This window comes from Canis lupus, chromosome 37, assembly GCF_003254725.2.
Source record: "Canis lupus dingo isolate Sandy chromosome 37, ASM325472v2, whole genome shotgun sequence".
NCBI lineage: Eukaryota > Metazoa > Chordata > Mammalia > Carnivora > Canidae > Canis > Canis lupus.
In genome coordinates, this window is record NC_064279.1 from 25,199,867 (window position 1) to 25,221,922 (window position 22,056).

The following is a 22,056-nucleotide window of genomic DNA, read 5'->3' on the forward strand; positions in this document are numbered from 1 at the left end:
GGCGGAGCACAGCCGGCGTGGGAGGGCCCAGCCGCCGGGCCCCGGATCCCAGGCTTCGCCGTGGCTTCTCTCGCATTCTCTTAGGGGGGGAGCAGCCGGGGCGGGCAGGATGGCCCTGGTGACCAGCGGACTAAGGTGGGGAGGAGGGGGGAGACACACGGGCGGGGGGGGGCTGTCCTCCTCCCCACCTGCACCGCGCTCCCCGGAGAGACTGGAGACCCGCGGAGGATCCGGGAGCCGCAGTCACAGCCTCACTGTGCCACCTGGTGGGGACAAGGAAGAAAGACAAGAGCAAGTGACGCGCACCCCCCAACCACCCCCCTCCAATGAGAAGCTGGGGAAGGAAACTTGCATTTGGGCAAATGCTGCTGTCACTCAGGGCGAGCTGGCTTTTGGCCAACAAGTGCATCTACCACCAGGTCTGCCTGAGGGGTACCAACCCCCAGCCCACCCATTGGGCCCTGGCACCCTGACCTGCCCCTCCCACTTCTCCCCCTCCCCTCTGCACCCCCGCCCCCAGTTTTGTGCTCCTCCTGCTCTGAGCAGGGGTTCCCCCTCCAGGGTGCTGGGCTGGGCCTGAGTCACTTCCCAGGCAGCACTCTGGGAAAGGCTGTGCAGGACGCAAGTGGCCGCTCTCCAGGCCTTCCCAGGTGAGTAGCAGGGAAGGGATCTAGGGTGGCAATGCCAGGAGGGGGGGGCAGAGGTTCTTGGACAGAAAAGGGAGAGCAGAGGAGGTACATCTAGGTGGTCATGGATTTTGTAGAGCATCTGGACTGGAAGGGGATGCAGAGACCCTCCATCTGCGCCTGGGTCTACCGATGGGGAAACTGAGGCCCAGAAAAGCAAAAGGTCATGCAGTGAGTTAGTAGCAGTGCCAGGGCAAAGACCCAGGTCTCTCTCTCTCTCTCTCTCTCTCTCTTTTTAAGATTGTATTTATTTATTCATGAGAGACACAGAGAGAGAGGCAGAGACATAAGCAGAGGGAGAATTTGATCCTGGGACCCCAGAATCACGCCCTGAGCAGAAGGCCGATGCTCAACCACTGAGCCACCCCAGGAGTCCCGAGACCCAGGTCTCTTAACTCCCAGCTCAGTGTTTCCTGAACACCATCCTGCCCGTCCACCCTCCTTTACCTTCTCTCCTCCCCCCACCCCACTGTGTCCTCTGCTTCTTCACTCCCACCCACCCCTGAAATTCCAGCAACAGCAGCACCCGGGTTTCCCGTGCCTGGTCTTTATTCTGTTACATTAGGATAAGCCCCTGGCCCCCAGCGGCCACAGGACTGCTCTCTGAGCCCCAGGACCCACTGGGGTAACAGGCCACAGTTCCCTCAGGAAAGAACCTTAGGATTAAAACCAGGTGCCCTGCTCCCCACACACACCCAGCATTCTGGCCCCATCCCAGCTCTAGGGCCTCATTTTACTTCTGCCTCCCTTTCCTCAAACACACACATTTTCCGCTCAGCTGGGGGCCAGGAAAGGATGAATGTGTGCCTCAAGGATGATGACTGCTCTGGCAAGGCTCCCTGTGGGGCAGAGGGGTGACTTTCCCTCAGCCCAGCGCCCTCATGGCCCGAGCACTAATGGGCCGCTTGTGTCCAGTTGCCCTGTGTGTGAGCACACGGACCAGAGGTCAAACTCTAGCTTCTCCACCGAGAGCTTTGTGACATCGGATAAAAGACTCATCTGTCTGTCTGAGCCGCCCTCTCACCGGGTATTCAACGGAGTTAATGACCTCCTAGATTATTACGGGGCCTAAGACGAGGATGTCAGACACGGAGCACGGCACCTAGCACCCAGGAACTGCCCATTAGTGAGGGCCACACCATCCCCTTCGCACGCTGGCCTACAAGGAAGAGCTGGTGTGTTTATCCTGCCAGTTAACTCACTGTGTGACTCCAGATATATCCCATTCCCGGCCTAGGCTCTGATCCTTCCTTTGTGTGGGGAGACAACTGGGCAGCTGAACCCAGAGGCGCCTTCCTGGCTGGACCTTCCAGAGCCACAAGGAATCACATCACTTTGGAATACTCATGGCAGAGGAGGGGGCCATCCTCACCAGGAACCTGAAAGGTGAGTGTGTCCCGAGAGGTTTTCTGGGATGGAATTGGGGGGAGAAGGGAGGGGCCTTGGGAGCCCCTCCCTCAGAGCCCTCATGACCTAAGGCTTGATGTCCACCACCCCCCACCCTGCCCCCCGATAGCTGCGGTCTCGGCCATCCTCCAGGACTACGGGGGCCGGCAGCAGCCGGTGACAGATGCCAGTGCCGAGCTGCACAGACTCTGTGGCTGCCTGGAGCAGCTCCTGCAGGTGACCCTCCCCACCGCCCTCCTCCCAGTCCCCTCTCTCCTGGCCCAGATAACCATGAGGGTTTCCCCAGATACCAAGGAAGAGCTGCCCGCCAGCCTCAGCCGCCTCAGAGTCCGCAAGCCCTTCCTGACATCTGACCTCACTCTTGGTGGTTGTCACTGCAGCCTAGGAAGTGAGGTGGGGCCAGGTTGGGGCAGGGTGGGGAGGGGCCAGGGGTGGGGAGGGCAGCCACCGGGCTCTGAGGACTCACATTTCAGAGGCAAGGTGTCCTAGGCCTGGCTCTTCCTGCTGCTGGCACTTTTGTTGAGCACCTATCATGGGCCAGGCTAAGCCCTTCTCATGCCCCATCCTACTAAATTCTCAAGGACCCCCTGAGATGCTTGATGACCCTACCACCCCCACATACACACATGTAGCCTTCCTAGTTCTCTGTGTGTTATGCACATGCGTGGTGTGAGTGTACCTGTGTGCACACGTGAGGTGTGTCAGGTGCATATAGGGTGTGAATCTCCTGCCAGTCTACCCCTCATGTGCTGCACTCCAGTCCCACTGGCCTCCTTGATCTCCCTAAAGCGCACCAGGAGTGCACCTACCTCAGGGCCTTTGCACCTGCTATTGCTGCCGCCTGCACTGTTCTTCCCCCAGAAATCTAGATGGCACAATTTCTCATTTGCTTCAGATCTGGACTTGAGTGGTATCTCCTGGGTGAGGCTCTCTCTGGCCATTCTAATCTAAATTTTTAAAACACACACACCTCCCAAATCATACCCACGTGGGCCTACACACCACAAATACACACCACACACATCACACACCACACACACATTTCACACACGCACCACATACATACATGTGTGCACACACCACGAACTTTCTATTCTCGTTCCCTGCTTTATTCTCCTTGGCAGGCAGCGCTGTCTAGCATAACAGATGTTTTACTGACTCAGTGTGTTCGCTAACTCCACTACCAAGTACATGCCCAGGAGGTCAGTTTGTTCATCGCTGAATTCCCAGGGCACAGAACAAAGTCTGGCACAAAGCAAGTGCTCAACAAGTACTATTGGAACGATTGAATGGAACACCAAAGGCTCAGAGAGGTCCAGCACCTTGCTCGTGGTCACACAGCCCGTCAGGGCGGAGCCAGGCCCGTCTACTGTAGCCCTTTCCTCTCTCAGCGTGCTGGAAGGCAAGGCCGCTTCTGGGAGGAAACATCTCTATGCTTTCCTGTCCCTCATCTCGCTCCCAGTTTGACCAGAAAGAGCAGAAGAGCTTCCTGAGGCCTCGGAAGGATTACTGGGACTTCCTCTGCACCGCCCTGTGGCGGCAGCGGGGTGGCACGGAGCCCGTCCACTTCGTTCACTCACAGGACAAGGTGTCCAGAGCCAGGTGGTAGGGTGGCTGGCCTCAGCATCAGGGGGTCCTGTCATCGGCCCTTTGTGGGGAATGGCCTCCGGGGGCCCCTTTCTCACCCATCCCTGCCCCGCAGACCACAGACCCCTCACCTGGTCCTCACATCTCATTAGCCCTGCCCTCAGCATCCCTCCGGCCACCCCTTTCCTCCCATGATGATACAAGTTCCCATATCGTCTGTCTGTGCTGGCTGAGTGCCCCCCAGCCCCCGGCCCCTCACCATTCGCCCCCTGTGCACCTTGCAGCTGAAGACTCCTCTGGCAAAAGGCCGCGCTCTCATCCGCTTCTGCTTGGCTCAGGGACAGCTGGCCGAGTCCCTGCAGCTCTGCCTCCTGAACACAGAGCTCACCAGGTGGGGCTGTTGGGACGTGCTCCTCCTGACACCCTTGGAGCCCACTGTCCCTCCCTTGTGCAAGATGCCTCTCTCCCCGCCCCCCTGCCCCAGATGGAGGGTGACTATCAAGAGCAACTAAAATGAGAGCCATGAGGGAAAAATCAAGGAAGAAAGAGCAAGGGGGGCGGCCAGAACACAGGAGTCCCCGTAGCACCATGATGCTGAAGCCTCCTGCTCCCCGAGGGCCACACCCTTGCCTTGGGAACCATGCCACGTCGTGCACAGCGGAGGCAGATTCTCGGGGTGGTGGGGGGAGCAATAGCACCAAGGCCAAAGGCCAAGGCTGCTGCTCACTATTAACACAGGGAATGGTATGGCCCCCGGAGCCCTCTGGTGTGCCCCGAACTCCGGGAAGACCTCCTGGACGCTCTCTACACTCTCAATGCGGTGGCCTTTGACTTGGACCTGCAGTGGCCAAACCTAGACGAAGCCTGGCCCATGTTCTCAGAGTGAGTGGGTCCAGCGTGGAGGGAAGCCTGTCTCCAGTGCCTCACTGCCGTTGACCACCACCCACCCACCAGTGAGCTCCAAATTCGGCCTCTGGTCCCATCAGTTCACCTCCCCTTCTTGCGGTCCGAGGCCCCGGTTCCCCACCTCCCCAGGCATCTGTTTGCCCAGTGTAATCCCGCCAAGTTGCGTGGTGCTGCATACAGGACACACTCCTAAGGAGTTGTTGGAGGGTCAGAAAGATGAACCCATGGCGGGTGTCAGCATGAGTGGCTGGCGGGGTGCGTGCGTGGATGGAGAGGGGCATGCATCCACGAGGATGAGGGCGGAAGGTGGGAGGGGTAGCACCGTGAATGGGGGGTTGGAAAGATGGGATGTCCTGCAGCTGAGCACCAAGGCCACTGCCGGAGAGAGCCCCCCCGGCCCCCCTTTTCACTGCAGGTCCTGTGGCTCCAGCGCCAGGACCCAGGGAAGAAGACCCAGAAAGACCAAAGATGCCCCGAAGCAGGTACCTCTGCCCAACTTCACTCTGAGTTGCCTCCTCTCCATCTCTGTTGGGCCCCCCAAGGATGAGCAGTCACAAGCAGACAGACAGACGCCAGCGTGTAGACCTGAGGACTGGGAAGCCACAGGAGAAGGAAGGGCTCATATTCCCGAGGTGGTGAGGGTATTGGGGAGAGAAGGGGACCATTGGCACCCTACACGGGAGCCAGGGAACCCAGGGAAAGGGGGCAGGGGGAGGGTAACCAGAAGCATGTAGGATGCACACCAGGGAACAGCCTCCATGTGACAATTTGCAAACATCTCAGTTCAGTTCAGGAAGCAACTGAAGAGCCAGGTTTCTGGGTTCAAATCCCAGTTCTGCCCCTAATAACAAAGGTCCCTGGCAAGGTACTTGTCCCCCCTGGCAAGTGGTCGTGAGGATGCTTTGAGACAGACCTCATGTAGCACAGAGCACGGCCCCTGGCCACATGCTCTCCAAGTGGTGGCTTGTGGCTCTTGCCGGTCCCCAGTCTCGCTTTGCACCCCATCAGCTTCCAGGCACCAGGTACAGAAACCATGAGGACACAGCCTCCGACCAGAAGGGGGAGTCCGTCACAATACAACCTGTCCAGCGCGGTGATGCGGGTGTGCACAGAAGAACATGGGAGCACAGAGAAGGCTGCCTGAGAGAGGTGACTCTTGGCTGCTGTGGGTCTCTAAGCTTTCACCACAACCCTACGAGGCAGACGCTATTATTCCCATTTTACAGACAAGAAAACTGAAACACAGAGAAGTTCAGGGGGCAGGGTCAGAGCAGACGGTGGGAAGAACTTCGTGGGAGGCAGATCGATGCAGAAGGCGCAGGGGAAGGAGGGAGGGAGGAGAGGAAAGAACAGGGAGAAACGCCACTGCTCCCTGACCAGACCACAGCTCGGCCGGATCCGCCTGGGGCGATGGGAACATTCCGATTCCTGGGCCTGGACCCCGATCTCCTGACTCAACTCCCTGAGAGTTAGCAAGTTCCTTGGTGAAGGTCTGTGGCCCCTCCTACGCACCTGGTTGGTGAATTGGTTGTGAGGGAGTTTTGGGGGCTTCTCTGCAGATCTCAGCCGCACATGCGGACCCCACAAGAGTCCAGCCAGAGGAGCTGCACACTAGCCACGCCGGCTGTCGGCGAGATGCGCCCAGGGAAGACTGGTTAGCTGCACCCCCCAGGTCGCAGCAACACAGGCATCTTCGTCCCTCCATGGAAAAGAAGAGAGAAGATCCCAGGAGCCTCGGGCCCCCCCAGAGCATGTGGGAACCAGAGGGGGAGGGGCTTCAGGGAGCCCCAAGAACAGGATTCTGCCTGGAGAACTCAACACCCAGCATCCAGGGACAAGGGGAGCGGGCCGAGGGAGCTCCGAAGGAGGTGATAGGGACAGAGGCTGAGGACAGAGGCGTCCTACCTGGTGCAGAGGGGACACCTAAAGGGGGAGCAGAGTGGGGTCATGTCCATAGGCTGCCGGCCTCCAGCCCCACAGGGACAATAGAGGACACGATGCCAGGGAGCCGGCAGGAGCTGGAGGTGCCTAGCCTTCCGGGGGACCCTCGGGTCCTACTACGAGACCTGGGAGCAGAGGAAGACGCCGCCCCAGAGAGACCACAAGGGGAAACAGGAGTGACCACTGTGACCAGGAGGAAGAAACAGGCAGCGATGGCCTTGCAGGATGTGGTCAAGGTGAGAGCAGCTGAGCGCCATACCTGTGTCTCCCTCTCTCACCTGGCCCACAGGTGGGAGCCTTCGTGGTAGTAGGGGGCGGGCCTTGCAGCCGCCAGATCAGTTCTGATTGGTCCGCACAGGATGATTATTCTCCCGGGAGGTCTTACCGCAGCCTGTGCCAGGTCCACTCCATTCATCATCAGTCCTACCTGCCTGGCTCCTGCGGGCACTTGGGTCTGAGACCCCTCCCCAGCAGGTCTTGGGGCAGCCACCTCACTGCTCTTGTAGCTGCTTCTCCTGGAGATCACCAACATCGATTTCGGGCCTTCCTTCAGCCTCCTCTGGCCAGAGCCTTCATGCCCAGCCCACCCAACCCCCTGAGCTCTAAACTTTCATCCCTCAGCAAAGGACAGAGTAGTGGCTCCAGGCTCACCCAGCAGTAGAGCCGGGCATCTGCTCCCAACGCTGTCCCCCAGCCCTGCCCTCCACCCCAGTGCTGTCTCACCTGGCCTGGGGTCTCACAGGGATGTTTGTCCAGTCAGACCCGGGGGCTGGGATCTCTGCCTTTCTCCATCAGCTTCCCTCTCCCTCCCTTTACCTCCCACCCTCAAGAGCCTGAGACATGGGCTCCAGAAGACCAAGGAGCAGGCCCAGCATCTGGAGCAGCTGCTGAAGGAGCGGGAAGGGGAATTGAAGACACTGCAGGAGCAGCTCAGCAGGTAACCTTGGCAACAGAGCACATAACAGGGGAGGCAGGGAGGCCACTGGGTGGAGCCCCCCCCCCAGCTCCTGCTCCTCCTTCCTGGGTCACCCCAGCAGGCATCTTCTGAGTGCCTCCCGTGCTGGGCACAACCTCAGGATGCTGAGGCATCAGGGCAGCACACCTGGGGCTCCCCGAGGAGCTCCCATTCCCGCCCCCTTGCCAGCCCCTCCCTCTCTGGTGTCTCCAAGAGCCTCCTGTCCCAGCCTCCCTCCCCTCCCACACTCACCTCAGCCCTTCTGCTGCTGCTCCCCTCTCCCTCTCCGCAAGCCAGCCTCCCTCCCTGCCCCTCCACACCCCTGCCCTTTGGTCTCCATCTTTCCCTTGTCCGTTTGTCTCTCACTTTCCTGCTCCCTGTTGCAGTGTCTCTTTCACCCTCTTCAGTCACAGCCCTCATCGCAACCATCACGTACTGGGCATTTACTATGTCCCTGGCACTGTTCTAGGCATTTCCTTTTTTTTTTTAATTTTTTTTAATGATTTTTTATTTATTTATTCATTGAGACACAGAGAGAGAAGGAGAGTCAGAGGCACAGGCAGAGGGAGAAGCAGGCTCCATGCAGAGAGCCCGATGTGGGACTCGATCCAGGTCTCCAGGATCACGCCCTGGGCTGCAGGCAGCACCAAACCGCTGCACCACCGGGGCTGCCCCTAGGCATTTCCTTTTAACAAACTTGTGAGGTAGGTTCTCTAAGGATCTCCATCTTCTAGATAAGGAAACTGAGTCTCAAAGGCCCCACACAATTCCCCCAACGTCTCCGGTCAGTGGAGGAGCTGAGGTCTGCACCCCGGCAGCTGGCTGCACAATCAGTGGGCTTACACACAGGCGCTCAGCCAGTACCTGGCCTCTGTCTCTCCTACTCAGCACCTCTCACCACCCAGCGTCTTTGCCTTCCCGTCATCACGTTAACTCAAGAGCCTGGAACACACTCTCTCAGCGGCTGAGTTTCTCCTTCATAATTTTTTCAACTATCTCCGCCCTGCAAAGGTCTTCCTTGGCCTGACTCCGCCTCTCTGGGTCTCGCTCCCTTGGCCCCTGTGTGCCTAGTGTGCTCACCTGGCTCTGTCTCTCGCACACGCTGACCTTCGCCCCCAGGGCCCGGGAGGCACCAGCCCGAACCCCATGGGAGCCCGAGGAGCTGTGCCTCAGACTGAATCACCGGCCAGTTCACTGTATCTGCTCAAAAGGCTGAGAGAGGCTGTGGGCCCAGAAACCAACCCCATAAAAGGCCCCCAGGGCTCCTCCCTCCAGACGCTCAGCTGAGCCTGGCAGTTTGGTCAGGGAAGAGTCCCATGATCCGGGCCCCAAGTGAAGGCAGGGGCCTTGCCCACCCAGGGACCTTCTCTGGAAATCCAGACGGGCTGGAGGGAGCAGCTGGGAGGCTCCGAGGAGACCACCGGACCCAGGCTGCTCCCTTGGCAGGGAGACTGTGTCTCACAGACCGCTGTCCTGCCACCCATCCTCCCACAGACCCTCTGTCGGCCTACTCTGTGCCAGCCCTGTGCTGTGTGCTGGAAATCCTCCTGTGGGCCACACAGACCGATCCCTGGCCGCGTGGAGCCTACCTTCTAGTGGGGGAGGCAATCGATGAACGCGATAATCACGCAGTGTCCCATGTGACAAGCTCTAAGAAGAAAAAAATGGAGCAGGGAAAGGGAATGGATGTCTCAAGGGGTGATGTTAAACACGGCGGCTTGGCCCGGGACCTCCCTGAGAAAGCATGTGTGAGAAACACCTGAAGGAAGCGAGGGATAAGCCATTTGGGTATGTGGTGGAAGAAAGTTCTAGACAGAGGAGCCGCAAGAGTAAGGGCCCGAGGTGGGAACAGGCCTGGCAGGTCCGAGGGCCGTCACTGAGGCTCGGTGCAGTAAGGGAGGGAGAGAGGTAGGGGCAGGCCACGCGCTAACAGGAGACCCTCGCAGGTCGCCAGAAGGACCTTGGCTTTGACTCAGTGAGATAGGAAGCATCCCGAGTTCTGAGCAGAGGAGGGACAAGACGAGCTGTTTGCTTTAGTGTTAAGTACGTTTGCTTTTTTTTTTTTTTTTCAACAATTCGATGGCTTTGAGTGTATTCATAAAATTGTGCCTCGGTCACCACCCCAAAGAGAAGCCCTGTACCATTAGCCACTGCCCGTTTTCTCCCATCCTCCCAGCCCTGTGCAGGCCCTAATCCATCCCCATAGCCGTGCCTATTCTGGACTGATCTGTGCTCTCAAGGGCTCGCGGCTCCTGCTCCGTGGAGCTAGTGTGTAAGGAAGCAGGGATGCTGATGAGGAAGGGGAAGGCAAGGGAGCCCCCAGATGCTCTCTGGCAGAGAGGCTGCGGGATTCTGGATTAGCTGTGAGGCCGGGCTTCCTGGTGGGGGAGAGAAAGACGGAAGTCAAGAATGACTCATTTTCCAGCCTGACCAGCTGGAAGGCTACAGTCCCAGCTGACGGTCTGCCGTGGTGGGGCAGGCTTGTGGGGGAGTTGCAGGAGTTGAGGTGAGAACATATTAAGTTTGAGGAGCCCGTTGGACGTGCAAGTGGAGCCGTTGGGCAGGCGGCAGGGTGTGGAGCTCGGAGGAGACACACAGGCCGGGGACCTGCTGCAGAGTCAGAATGCAGAGAGCGGGAACTTGTGTTCCTGTGGCTGGGAGGAGGATGCGCTCCCCTGCCTCTTGGGATCCAGGGAACTCAGGAGGAGCGTGTCACTTCAGGGGTCCCCGGCATCCAGCTGGGATTGGCTGCGTCACCACCGCCAGACCAAAGTGCCACGGGGCCCACTGAGTCAGCCAGCAACACTGTTGTGCTTCTACTGAGGCCATGAGTGGGGACCTGAGGAGACAGGCAGTAGATCAACAGATAGAAATAGGCTGTCAGCTAGTCATGGGTGCTATGGAAAAACATCAGTCTGGGAAAGGGGACAGAGACAGAAGAGTCACCTAGACTTAGAGCCGCAGGCTTCCTCTCTGAGGAGGTGACACTTGAGCAGAAGCCCCAATCACTGGGAAAACTGGACCATGCAAATATCGTAGGAGGAGTGCTCCAGGCAGGGGGCCCAGCAAGTGCACTTGGGGACACGCGGGCCCGTGTGGCTGGAGCAGAGGGAGACCCCCGTGTGCTATGGAAGGCTAGAGCAGAGTCTTGAGCAGGAGGTGGGGGTTCCCATGGGCTTCAGGATTGCTCTGTCTGTGGCGTAGAGGATAGAGTGAAGGTGGGCAGGGGAGCAGCCCACGGGTGCAGAGCCCCAGGCTGGACGCATACGGGAGACCTAGCAAGACCAGCCAAGCATCAGGCCCCAGCAGACCAACGGGGGGCTAAGAAAATACACTTGGAACTGGGCTACGGGGCATCCAATACCCACTCCCCAGCTTTTGAGCCTTGGCACCTTGGGAAACTGGCCTTCCCTCTCTGGCCTCTGGTCCCTGATTTGAAAAGGAGATGGTTGGATCTCTAAAGTTCCTCCTTCCAGCCCAGGTGCTCTGTGAGACCATCTTTCCAAGCAGGTAGGTTTCCTCTGCCCCTGGAGGGACTAACGTGACTAAGTCACGTATGACTGGAAGAGGTCCTCAGATGGGGAGATAGGCAAACATCACACTTCTCCCCCACCCCCACCCCCCACTGAACTCCTTTGAGGCAGACCAGGGGCTCCTAAGGATTGGTCCCTGCTCCCACCTGCTGCCCACTCAGCAGTGGTGCCATAAACCACTGGTGACCAGGGCCCTGCATGGACGAAAATGCAGAGGCAGAAAAGTATGGCTTGACGGGCCTGCATCCAGATCTCTGCTCCCTCCACTTACCAAGCTGTGTGACTGTAGGCAAAGTGTGATCTCCTCCCTGAAGCTCTATTTTCTTTCCTGTAAAATGGTGATCATACTAGCTGCCCATAAATTTGTGAAAATTAAATGAAACTGGGCTATAAAGCACTGGGCTCAGGGGCTGGCATATAGTAGGTGTTCAATACACTCAAATTCCTTCCATGCCCCCCTCAGTGCCCCCACACCAGCAGTGTCTATCAGCCCCTGCTTGAAATATGCTGGTGATTTTCTTTTTTCTTTTTTCTTTTTTTTAAAGGTTTTATTTAGGGACACCTGGGTGGCTCAGTGGTTGAGCATCTGCCTTTGACTAAGGTCATGACCCCAGGATCCTGGGATCGAATCCCCTGTCGAGTTCCCTGCAGGGAGCCTGCTTCTCCCTCTGCCTATGTCTCTGCCTCTCTCTGTGTCTCTTATGAGTAAATAAATAAAAATATTTTTTAAAAAGATTTTTATTTATTTACTTGAGAGAGAGTTAGCACAAGCTGGGGGGGAGGGGGCGGACAGAGGAAGAGGGAGAAGCAGATTCCCCACTGAGCAGGGAGCTGACACGGGGCTCAATCCCAGGACCCGAGGATCATGACCTTAGTCAAAGGCAGAAGCTTACCCGACTAAGCCACTCAGACGCCCCACTTCAATGGCTTTCAATTGCATTGAGATTAAAGTCCACTACTCCTGGGGCCAGGGAGGGAGAGATCAGGCCCTGTATCCTTCCCACCTCATCTCTTGCCTGCCCCTACCTCCTGCCCTTCCTGATATTTCACCTTCCCTTGCCTTCTTTCAGTTCCTCAAACAAACCACGTTCATGCCAACTTGCAGACCTTTGCATGTGTCCTTCACTGACTCTACATGGCTGACTTTTCACCCCCTAGATCTGCTGAAAAGTCACCTTGTCTCAGGAGCCTCTCCCGAGGACCCTCTCAAGTCTGACCCCCTCTCCTGTATCTTGGTCATAAGCTTCACTTCACTATCTTACTAGCCTATCACCTGCTTTGACCCCTGCCCCAAACACTCTAAGCTCTATCAGGAGCCATATGCACTTTCTCTCTCTCTCTCTCTCTCTCTCTCTCTCTTTGTATATTTTTTTATTGGAGTTCGATTTGCCAACATATAGCATAACACCCAGTGTTCATCCCGTCAAGTGCCCCCCTCAGTGCCCGTCACCCAGTCACCCCATCTCCCCACCCACTTCCCTTTCCACCACCCCTAGTTCATTTCCCAGAGTTAGGAGTCTTTCATGTTCTGTCTCCCTCTCTGATATTTCCCACTCATTTTCTCTCCTTTCCCCTATGATCCCTTTCACTATTTTTTATATTCCCCGAATGAATGAGACCATGTTTGTCCTTCTCTGATTGACTTACTTCACTCAGCATAATACCCTTCAGGTCCATCCACATCGAAGCAAATGGTGGGTATTTGTCATTTCTAATGGCTGAGGAATATTCCATTGTATACATAGACCACAGCTTCTTTATCCATCATCTTTTGATGGACACCGAGGCTCCTTCCACAGTGTGGCTACTGTGGACATTGCTGTATAAACATCGGGGTGCAGGTGTCCCGGCGTTTCACTGCATCTGTATCTTTAGGGTAAATCCCCAACAGTGCAATTGCTGGGTCGTAGGAAGGTCTATTTTTAACTCTTTGAGGAACCTCCACACAGTTTTCCAGAGTGGCTGCACCAGTTCACATTCCCACCAACAGTGCAAGAGGGTTCCCCTTTCTCCACATCCTCTCCAGCATTTGTTGTTTCCTGCCTTGTTAATTTTCCCCATTCTCACTGGTGTGAGGTGGAATCTCATTGTGGTTTTGATTTGTATTTCCCTGATGGCAAGTGATGCGGAGCATTTTCTCATGTGCTTGTTGGCCATGTCTGTGTCTTCCTCTGCATATGCACTTCTCTATTCCCGCCACCTCAAACAGCCATTGGCACCCCATAGGTGTTTAATAAATGTTCCCTCCCACTCAAAGACACCCCATAAGCACAATGCTCACTCACATCAGGGCCAGCACCAGCCACGCCAAAGGCCCTGGAATCAGAGCACAATTAAACTACCTCAGGAAAATGAAACATCGGTACTAAGATGTAAGGAGACTGAAGACCAGAATGTTCATTAAAAGTCAGACCACGGCCCTGAGCACAGGGACACCCTTCCTTAAGGCTGCAGGGACTGACTGGTCTTTCAGAATTTCCGAGGGGATCTGTGGCTGGTTTGATTTTAAGCTCCTCCACCCCACCCAGCTTTCTTCTCTGAGGCGTGCTACACAGCGGCGCTGGAAAAACTCATAACTTAGTTCATTGTCAAGCCTCTTGCAAGTCTCAAACACACAGAAGCCCAGGGATGTGGCCACACACACACACATCTGAGGTCACAGGATGTGTACCCGCCTTTGCAACACCCTCCTATCTGAGTGATGGAGGGAGCGACTAGAACCCAGGGCGGGGACCTTCTTATTTCCAGTCCAGTAGATTTCTTGGAACTTTCTAGGAAGCCATCAAAGACAGAAGAGGCAAGAATAGAGCTGAGGAGATGCCAAGCCCAAATTGAAACAAAAATCCAAGAAAGCCATATGTTTAATATTGCTTTTTTAACTGAAAATACAATGTATTATAATGTTTCAGAATATTTTAGAACCTAAAAATTACCCCAAGCCCTACACCACTTACCTCCCTCCCAAACCAATAATTGTTCTCAGCTGGGCACAGCCCATCCAGCCTGGGTCACCCCCCTTCCCTCCAGAGAGCTGCCACAATTGTGAGCATGCCCTTCAAGAAAAATTACATTTTAAAATGGAAATGTTAAAAAAGAAAAGAAATGAAATGCAAATGGAAATGTTGGCTCATCCTCTCTAAGGGAACACATGAGGCTACATACACCCTGTTTTCATTCCTCTGAACAGTTGGTAAGGAGTCAGCCTATAGATGTCATACTCTACAGCACTCAGCTCGTGGTGTATGGTGCTGTGTGTTATGTGTGTGTGAGTATGTGTGGCATAGGAGGGTGTGGGGAGGTGAGGAGAATGTGTGGCGTATGTGTGTATATGTGACTGTGTGTGTGTGTGTTGTGTGTGGTGTGTATATGTGTAGTGTGTACAGTGTGTGTGGCATATGGTGTGTGTGTTGTGTGTGTGTGATGTGTGTGTATGGTATGTGGTATATGTGTTGTGTATTGTGTGTAGATATGGTGTGTTGCAAGTATACGCAGTGTGATATCAGTATGTAGTGTGTGGTTATGTGTGTTATATGGTGTGTGTGGTGTGTGTGGTGTGTTGTGACTTATGTGGAACGGTGTTGGTGTTCTGTGTTGTGTGTGTGTATATGTGGCGTGTGTGACATGGGGGGCCGTGAGGGCGTGAAGTACATGTGTAGTACGTGTGTGTATGCGAGCATGTGTGTTGCTGGTGTGTGTGTGTGGTGTGTACGGTGTGTGTGCACACACCAGCTGTAGGAGGCCCCACCAGCTTCCCCGGGGGGCTCCCTGTCAGGTAGAGGCCTGGCTCGAGCAGCCATGCTGAGAGCTGAGCCCTCCTCCCCTGCCCAGGTGTCAGGAAGACAGGGCCCGGCTGCAGACAGAGCTGGAGCAGAAGCAGCAGGAGGCTGAGAAGAGGGACGCCAAGTACGAGAAGGAGCTTGGAGGGCAGCGGGACCTGGTCCGTGCCATGAAGATGAGGGTGCTGGAGCTGGTTCGGTAAGGGCGGCCACGGGGGGCAGGAGTGTGGGTTGGGGTGGCGTGGGATGCAGAGACGGGAATGAAGATTCCACTCCACTAAAAACTATCAAGCAGGGTTCTGAATCCTTTATGTACCCTGCCTCTTCTCCTTCCTTTAGTCATCCCAGCTGTTCTCCTCATTCTATAGATGAAGAAACTAAGGCTCAGAGAGGCTGACTAGGCCACCAGGGACACACAGCAAATGAATTGCATGGAGTCCACTGGCTGTAAGGCACGCCACCACTGCAAACACCCCCCCACACACACACATACACACACACCTACTAAGGTTAGGGGAAAGGAAAGGAGCCTATGGATGGAGAAAGGATTGAAAGAAAGGGGAGGTGAGGCAGGAGCTAATGTCCTGTACCTGACTGCCTGCTGGGCTTCCTCGGCCTCTGGGTGGGTCTATGGGCCGTCCTGGGTCAGCTGTCCTGGATTCAGAGGCTGAGCGCACCAGGATTGATTCCAAACCACTAAGCCACAGAGGGATGGAGGAGCTTTGTAAAGTCTGGTTTCTGCTCTTCTGGCTAGTAGGGAGCTAGTGTTATACTTTGACCCAGTTCAGGAAGCAGGATACCATTGGACTCAGGTTCCATTAGAATTGGAAGGTCATTGAGGAATCATCTAGGACTAAATCTTCTTGCACAAAATCCAAGTGATATTAAAGATGAGAGAAGGGAGAGGTCAATCTGGAAAGAACAATTTAAGGAATGATCTCCTCCAAGTAGCCGTCAACTGGGAAAAAGGGGGATATAAAAAATTAGCTGTATATCTCACAAAAGAATTTAAGGTAGCCAACAATAAAAGACACAAGTGTCCACACATATGATTGTTAAAGAAAAACAGATGAAATGGAAGAGGAAAAATATATACTCCCGAGGTATTAGGATTAGGGTTAGGGTTAAAACTTAACTCTGAGCATTTTGGCGGGACAATCAAAACTGGAAACAGTTGCCTAAATGTCATCAGGTGTTCCAAGGAAAAATACAGCAGTGCATCAGGAAAGAAAAATGTTTTTCCTTGTGTTAAAGAAACTCATCACAAGATTCCAAACTGCGTAACCTAATGTCCCTTGCAGACGCATCATGGAAAATCTGGCCCTAAGCAAAAATAGGGGAGGAAAGCCACAGAGACTGACTTCTGCATCAGGATGGTAGACTGATAGCACATCACCTATTTTCCATCCAGAAATCTCACTAGAATGATTATAAAAAAAATTATTAAATAAAACTTGTAATAGAGAGAAAGGTGGAGGAGCCAACCAGAAAAAAAGAGATTTCTGCTAATTTCCAGAAACCAGAAAATGGATGAAAAAAGTAGACACTGGAGTTAGCCCAAGTTAAAACTCAGGGCCAGAGACACCAGGGTCACCAGGAACATCTCAAATGGCAGAAATGAAATGAGAGACAGAAATCGGGAAAATTAACTGATAAAGTCATTAGAAAGAGCAGTGTACACCCCCCTGCCTCCTTGACTGCAGAATATTAACACCAAGGGGTCTATTTCTGAGGCAAATCATTAAAGCATCCTTCTCTAAAAAAGTTAGATGCCCCAAAGAACAATGTGTTCTGGCATTTGTCTGCATAGCAGCTATCTCCCTGCCCAGTCCTTCCTCAAGGGATGCCACAAGCCAACCGCCCCTGTCCACTACTTGAAGCTTGAGCAACTTAAACATGAAATGGTAACCAGAGATCCCCAGATGTTTGAGAAGAATCTAGTACATAAAAGGAAGAGACAAAGATAAACAAAAAGACAACATCTCCCATGAAACAAGACGCTGTGCAAAGCGACCAGCAAAAGATGAGAAATGTTCTTGGAAATTAAAAATATCTCTCAAAAAAATTTTTTAATTCATAAGGACTGGAAAAGGAAGAGGAGGCAGTCTCTCAGGACACAGAGTAAAAGGCATGACAAGATGGAATGCACGAGAGAAACAATTGCAAACATAAAGAATCACTCCAGGAGTTTCACTATCTTCTCCAACTGACAATTCCAAAGGAGAGAATAAGATGGAGGAGATTGTCAGATAAAATGATGAGAGACTTTCTCAACTCTGATGGTCATAGGTCTTTAGATGTAAAGATGTCACTGAGTGACCAACACAAGTGAAAGGAAGGGAAAAGCCCACAGATACACACCATTGTGAAATCTCTGTAGAACAAAGATGAGGGCAATATATTCAAACATGTCACTTATGAAAGAAATAAGACATGGAAAAGCATGTCAAGAATCAACGGTGCTGGGGCGCCTGCATAGCTCAGTCAGTTAAGCATCCAACTCTTTGTCTTGGCTCAGGTCTTGATCTCAGGGTCATGAGTTCAAGCCCCACCTGGGGGTCCACGCTGGGTGTGAAGTCTGCTTAAAAAAAAAAAAAAAAAAAAGGAAAAAGAATCAGTGGTGTCATACTTTCAAGTTCTGAGGAAGGACAAATTTTGGCCTAGAATTCTAGGTCCAGCCACATTATGAAGCAAGTAGGGAAGGTGATTCAGGAAAAAACATTTTTCAGAAAGACAGGTCACAGAAAAACCAACTCCCACTCCCACACAGCCTTTCTTGGGAAGTTAATTAAGGATGTGCTTCCGAAAAACAAGGAAGTAAGCCAAGAAAAGAGAAGACGTGGAATTCAGGAAGCAGTCACAGTAACCCAGGGCAGAAGCAAAGGGAATTCCCGAGATGACAAGTGGACAGCAAGCCCAGAGAGTCCAGGCTGTTGCAGAAGTATTGAGGACCCAGGAGGAAGGTCTCTGGGGAGAAAGAGAATCAATAGAACACCTGATATGATGAAGAATTTGTTAGGGAGAGGGAATAATTAGGTGATGCGTAAGGCAAGTCACTCAAAGAGCAAAGAAAGGCAACTGGAAAGTCCTGGAAAAATAGGAAATTTCCAAGAAAGGGCATGTTTAAAACCCATCTGAACTCTCCCCGAAGCAATATGCTTAATATTGTCTGATAATGCAAATACTATTAATTGATTTTTTTAAATGTTAGAATCAACCTAAAAACAAAACACAGAAAACAATTGCAATTATAGAACAAACGTGAAGGTCATCATCTAAACAATATTAAGTATAGAATAGAATCCAAGAGAACTTTCTGTGAAGATGGAGATGTTCTAGAACTTTGCCCTATCCGATATGGTGGCTACCAGTCACACCTAGTGACTGAGCACTTCTGATGCGTCTGGTGTGACTGAGGAACTAACATTCTAATCTTAGTGAATTTTTTTTAATTTTTTTATTTATTTATGATAGTCACACAGAGAGAGAGAGAGAGAGGCAGAGACACAGGCAGAGGGAGATGCAGGCTCCATACACCGGGAGCCCGACATGGGACTCGATCCCAGGTCTCCAGGATCACGCCCTGGGCCAAAGGCAGGCACTAAACCGCTGCGCCACCCAGGGATCCCTAATCTTAGTGAATTTTAGTTGAATTAAATACAAGTTTAAGTAGCCACACGTGGCTAGTGGCTACCATATTGGACGTTGTGGGACTGGGTGACAAGCAGGAGGTGGGCGAAGGAGGCCAGCTGAAGACCAACGGAGGCTGGCGGCACCACGGTCGTATCACAGAATGGCAACCAGGATGCTATCTGTGCTTCATAGGATGAGTGAGGGATAAATGTGTGAGTGTGTTCCGTAAAGCTGCTGTAGTAATAGAGAAACCAAAAACAGGGATCTAACTGCCTGGGGAGGAAGGAGGTGGAGCTAGTGGGGATGGTACGAAATAAAGCGAACTCCCCTGACATCAAGGTAAGGAGCTCTGTAGAAGACGCTCCTTCTTGATATGTCAGGAAGAGAGGATATGAGTATGTCATTTAAGTGTGGGAGTAATATCAAGGAGAAAAAGCTAAAAGTGTAAGAAGTGGTTTGCCACCGACATTGGAAGGTGTGGGGAGGGTGTCTATTTCCCTTTGGTCTAAGTTCTTCTGTGCTTTTGGATTTCTAATGCATGTGTATGTATCATTTTGCTTAAAAAAATTTTTTTAGAGAGGGAGACAGAGGGGGAGGCTCAGAGGGAGAGAGAGAGGGTCTTAGGCAGGCTCCATGCCCAGCTTGGAGCCGGAGGAGGGGCTCGATCTCACAACCCTGAGATCATGACCTGAGCCAAAATCAAGAGACTGATGATTAACCAACAGAGCCACCCAACCGTCCTAGATTTAAAACAAAAACATTTTAACATTTCAATCCACATTCCTAAACATCCTTTTTTTTTTTTTTTAGAGATGGAGAGGGGGTGGAGGGGAGAAGGAGAGAGAGAGAATCTTAAGCAGGCCCAACTCCCAGTGAAGAGTCTGACATGGGACTTAATCTCACCACCCTGAGATCATGACCTGAGCCAAAATCAGGAGTCGGACGCTTAACCAACTGATCCACCCAGATGCCCCCTTTAAAAAATAAAAATAAATAAAAGCAGTGAGGACAGTTTTGCAGGAGCAGATCATAACTAGAAGGGGGTTTGCATCAAGTGCCAAATAAAACCTGCGGGCATTATAGGAAACTTCTGGGGGCGTCCACAATCAGGGAGCAGCCCTAGGAGGAGGTGGGATCTATAGGCCACGTTGGGCAAGGGGGACCCAGGTGTCACTGTCCATCTTCCCAAAGACCACAGACTCCCCATCTCTTGTGTGTATGTCTCTCTCAATGTCTCTCTCATGATCTCTTCATTTCTGTCTCTCCTTTCTCTGTCTCTCCATCTATTTGTCTCTCCCTCTCTGTCTGTGTCCCTGTCTCTGCGTCTTGTTCTCTCTCTCTCTCTCTCCATTTACCTCGCCATCTACCTCTCTCCATCTCTTCTCTGACTCCCTGGCTTCCTTTCTCTCTGTCTCCCTCTCATTTTCTATGCCTCTGTCTTTCCGCGCTGCTGTGTGTGTGTGTGGGGGGGGGGGGTCTGTGTGACTCCATCTCATCTCTTCTTTCTCCCCATCTGGATCTCCCCACCTCCACGGGCCCATCAGAGAGAAGGATGACCTGTGGCAGGAGGTGCAGCGTCTCTCTTCCATGGCCCCAGGGTGCTGTGCGGCCTGCAGCAGGGTGTTTGGCCGGCTGTCTCGGCGGTACCCGTGCAGGTAATGGGTGGGGGGGGACACAGAGTCCTTGCTCTGCCCCCTTCGGGAAGGGAGGGATACGGGAACTGGGGTTTGGGAAAGCCATAGAAAGCTGGCCACTCACCTTACACAACACTTAGCATCGACCTGAACCAGAGCAGTGGAAAGGGCTCAGAGGATGGGATTGTGCGTCCATCCCTCCCCAGAAGAGACCGATTAACAGGCCTCTGGGAAGAGACGTCCTGTGCAGAGGACGCTGCTCCCCTCACCCCCCTCTGGGAGTCACCCCCCTCTGGGAGCACGGGCAGGACAAGCAGTGGGAGGGAGGGGGCTCGCCCAAGACCCTGCCTGTTTGGATCTAAAGGGCTCTGGAGGGCATGGGCCATTAAGACACCCTTTGGGGACGGGGAGCCTCCTTGGACAGCCCCAGGGCCGCAGGAGGGACAGCCGTGCTCAAAGCCCGCGCCCCCCTCCTGCACCCACATCCCTGAGCTCCCGCTCCCCCGCCCTGCTCCCAGGCTCTGCGGAGGCCTGGTCTGCCATGCTTGCTCTGTGGACTACAAGAAGAGGGAGCGCCGCTGCCCCCCCTGCTCCCAGAAGGGAGAGGCTCAGTCCCACTGATGGCAACACCCAGGACTGGCCGCCCACCGCACCCAGGAGCTCCCTCCCCTCCTCTGGGCTGGTGATCTGAGGCAGCCAGTGCTCAAGTGCGGAAGGATGGATGCCGGCTGGTAGGCAGGAGGCGGAGGCAGGTCGGAGGCCTGCACCCGCCACCCCTGAGCTGGGCCACTTGAGGAAGCTCACAGCTGTCCGGCTTCTTCCTGAGCAAGAGCGCCAGGCACCGTCCTCCCTGAAGTCCCTCCAGGCTCAGGACATCCTTGGCCAAGAAGACCCAGGGGCCCCGACATCTCTCCGCACCCCCACCCCATCTCTCCCCCAGCCCCTCATTCCCCACACTCCTGACCACCCCGTCTGGAGTCTGTTTTGAAAGTCTGCTTTCGTTGTGTTTCATTTTCAATAGCTCTCCCGAGGTGCTGTTGACCTGTAACACGTTTCGTATAAATTGTACAGTATGATGGGTTTTGACCTTGGTATCACCCACAAAGCCATCACCGTATTCGCAATAAAGAATGCACCCATCATTCCCAAAATGTCTTCATGCCCTTTGTAATCGCTCCCTCTCCCTCGCCATCCCTAGGCAACCACAATTCTGCTTCCTACCACTAGACACCAGTTTTCCAGAATTTTATGAAAACAGAGCCCTGCAGTATGCACTCTGTACTGCCTGCCTCCTTTCACTCAGCGTACGTATTCTGCGATTCCTCCAGGTGGGTGCACGTCTCAGAGGTCCCCATTTACTGCTAAATAGTACCCCGCTGCAGGGAGAGACCACAATTTTGTTCACACCTTCACCCATTGCCAGACATTTGGACCGTTTCCAATTTGAGGCTGTTACAAATATGTTTCCTATGATCATCGGCATCGGTGTACAAATCTTTGTATAGACATTTGCTTTTCTTTCTCTTGGGTAGATACCTAGGAATGAAATGCCCAGGTCCTCCGATACATGTATGTTTAGCTTTTAAGAAACTGCTGAGTTGGGATCCCTGGGTGGCGCAGCGGTTTAGCGCCTGCCTTTGGCCCAGGGTGCGATCCTGGAGACCTGGAATCGAATCCCACATCGGGCTCCCGGTGCATGGAGCCTGCTTCTCCCTCTGCCTCTCTCTCTCTCTCTCTCTGTGACTATCATAAATAAATTAAAAAAAAAAAAAAAGAAAGAAACTGCTGAGTTGTTTCCCAGACAAGTTGTGCATTGTCCCCGCACCCCAACCTCAACACACACACACACCAGCAGTGTGTGGGAGTCCCCGCCGCTCCCCGGGGCATCTGGTTTGGTGGACAGAAGAGGTGGACCAGACAGACATGGGGCTTGGGCCTCTCTCCTTTCCTTCCAACAGCTCTGGTGACTCAGTGGTTTCCGAGCTGTGAGTGTCTGGA

At 53.6% G+C, this 22,056-nt stretch overlaps 1 protein-coding gene across 3 annotated transcripts; it reads left to right on the forward strand.

The window, feature by feature from the left end:
- The first annotated feature begins 275 nt into the window (after positions 1-275).
- RUFY4 (RUN and FYVE domain containing 4) lies at positions 276-21,819 on the forward strand. 3 transcript variants are annotated; one of them, XM_049106594.1, is made up of 14 exons: positions 276-650; positions 927-1,072; positions 1,924-2,072; positions 2,203-2,309; positions 3,556-3,681; positions 3,965-4,071; positions 4,419-4,562; positions 5,002-5,068; positions 5,595-5,735; positions 6,146-6,763; positions 7,358-7,464; positions 14,844-14,990; positions 19,969-20,079; positions 20,577-21,819. In XM_049106594.1, the coding sequence occupies exons 3-14, from the start codon at positions 2,033-2,035 to the stop codon at positions 20,677-20,679; spliced, it is 1,818 nt and encodes a 605-aa protein (XP_048962551.1). In that variant the 5' UTR covers positions 276-650; positions 927-1,072; positions 1,924-2,032; the 3' UTR covers positions 20,680-21,819. The 3 variants fall into 3 exon arrangements, with proteins under 3 accessions (XP_048962551.1, XP_048962552.1, XP_025297693.1); XM_049106595.1 differs by having other exon boundaries at positions 951-1,072; XM_025441908.3 differs by lacking the exon at positions 927-1,072.
- Positions 21,820-22,056: the final 237 nt, after the last annotated feature.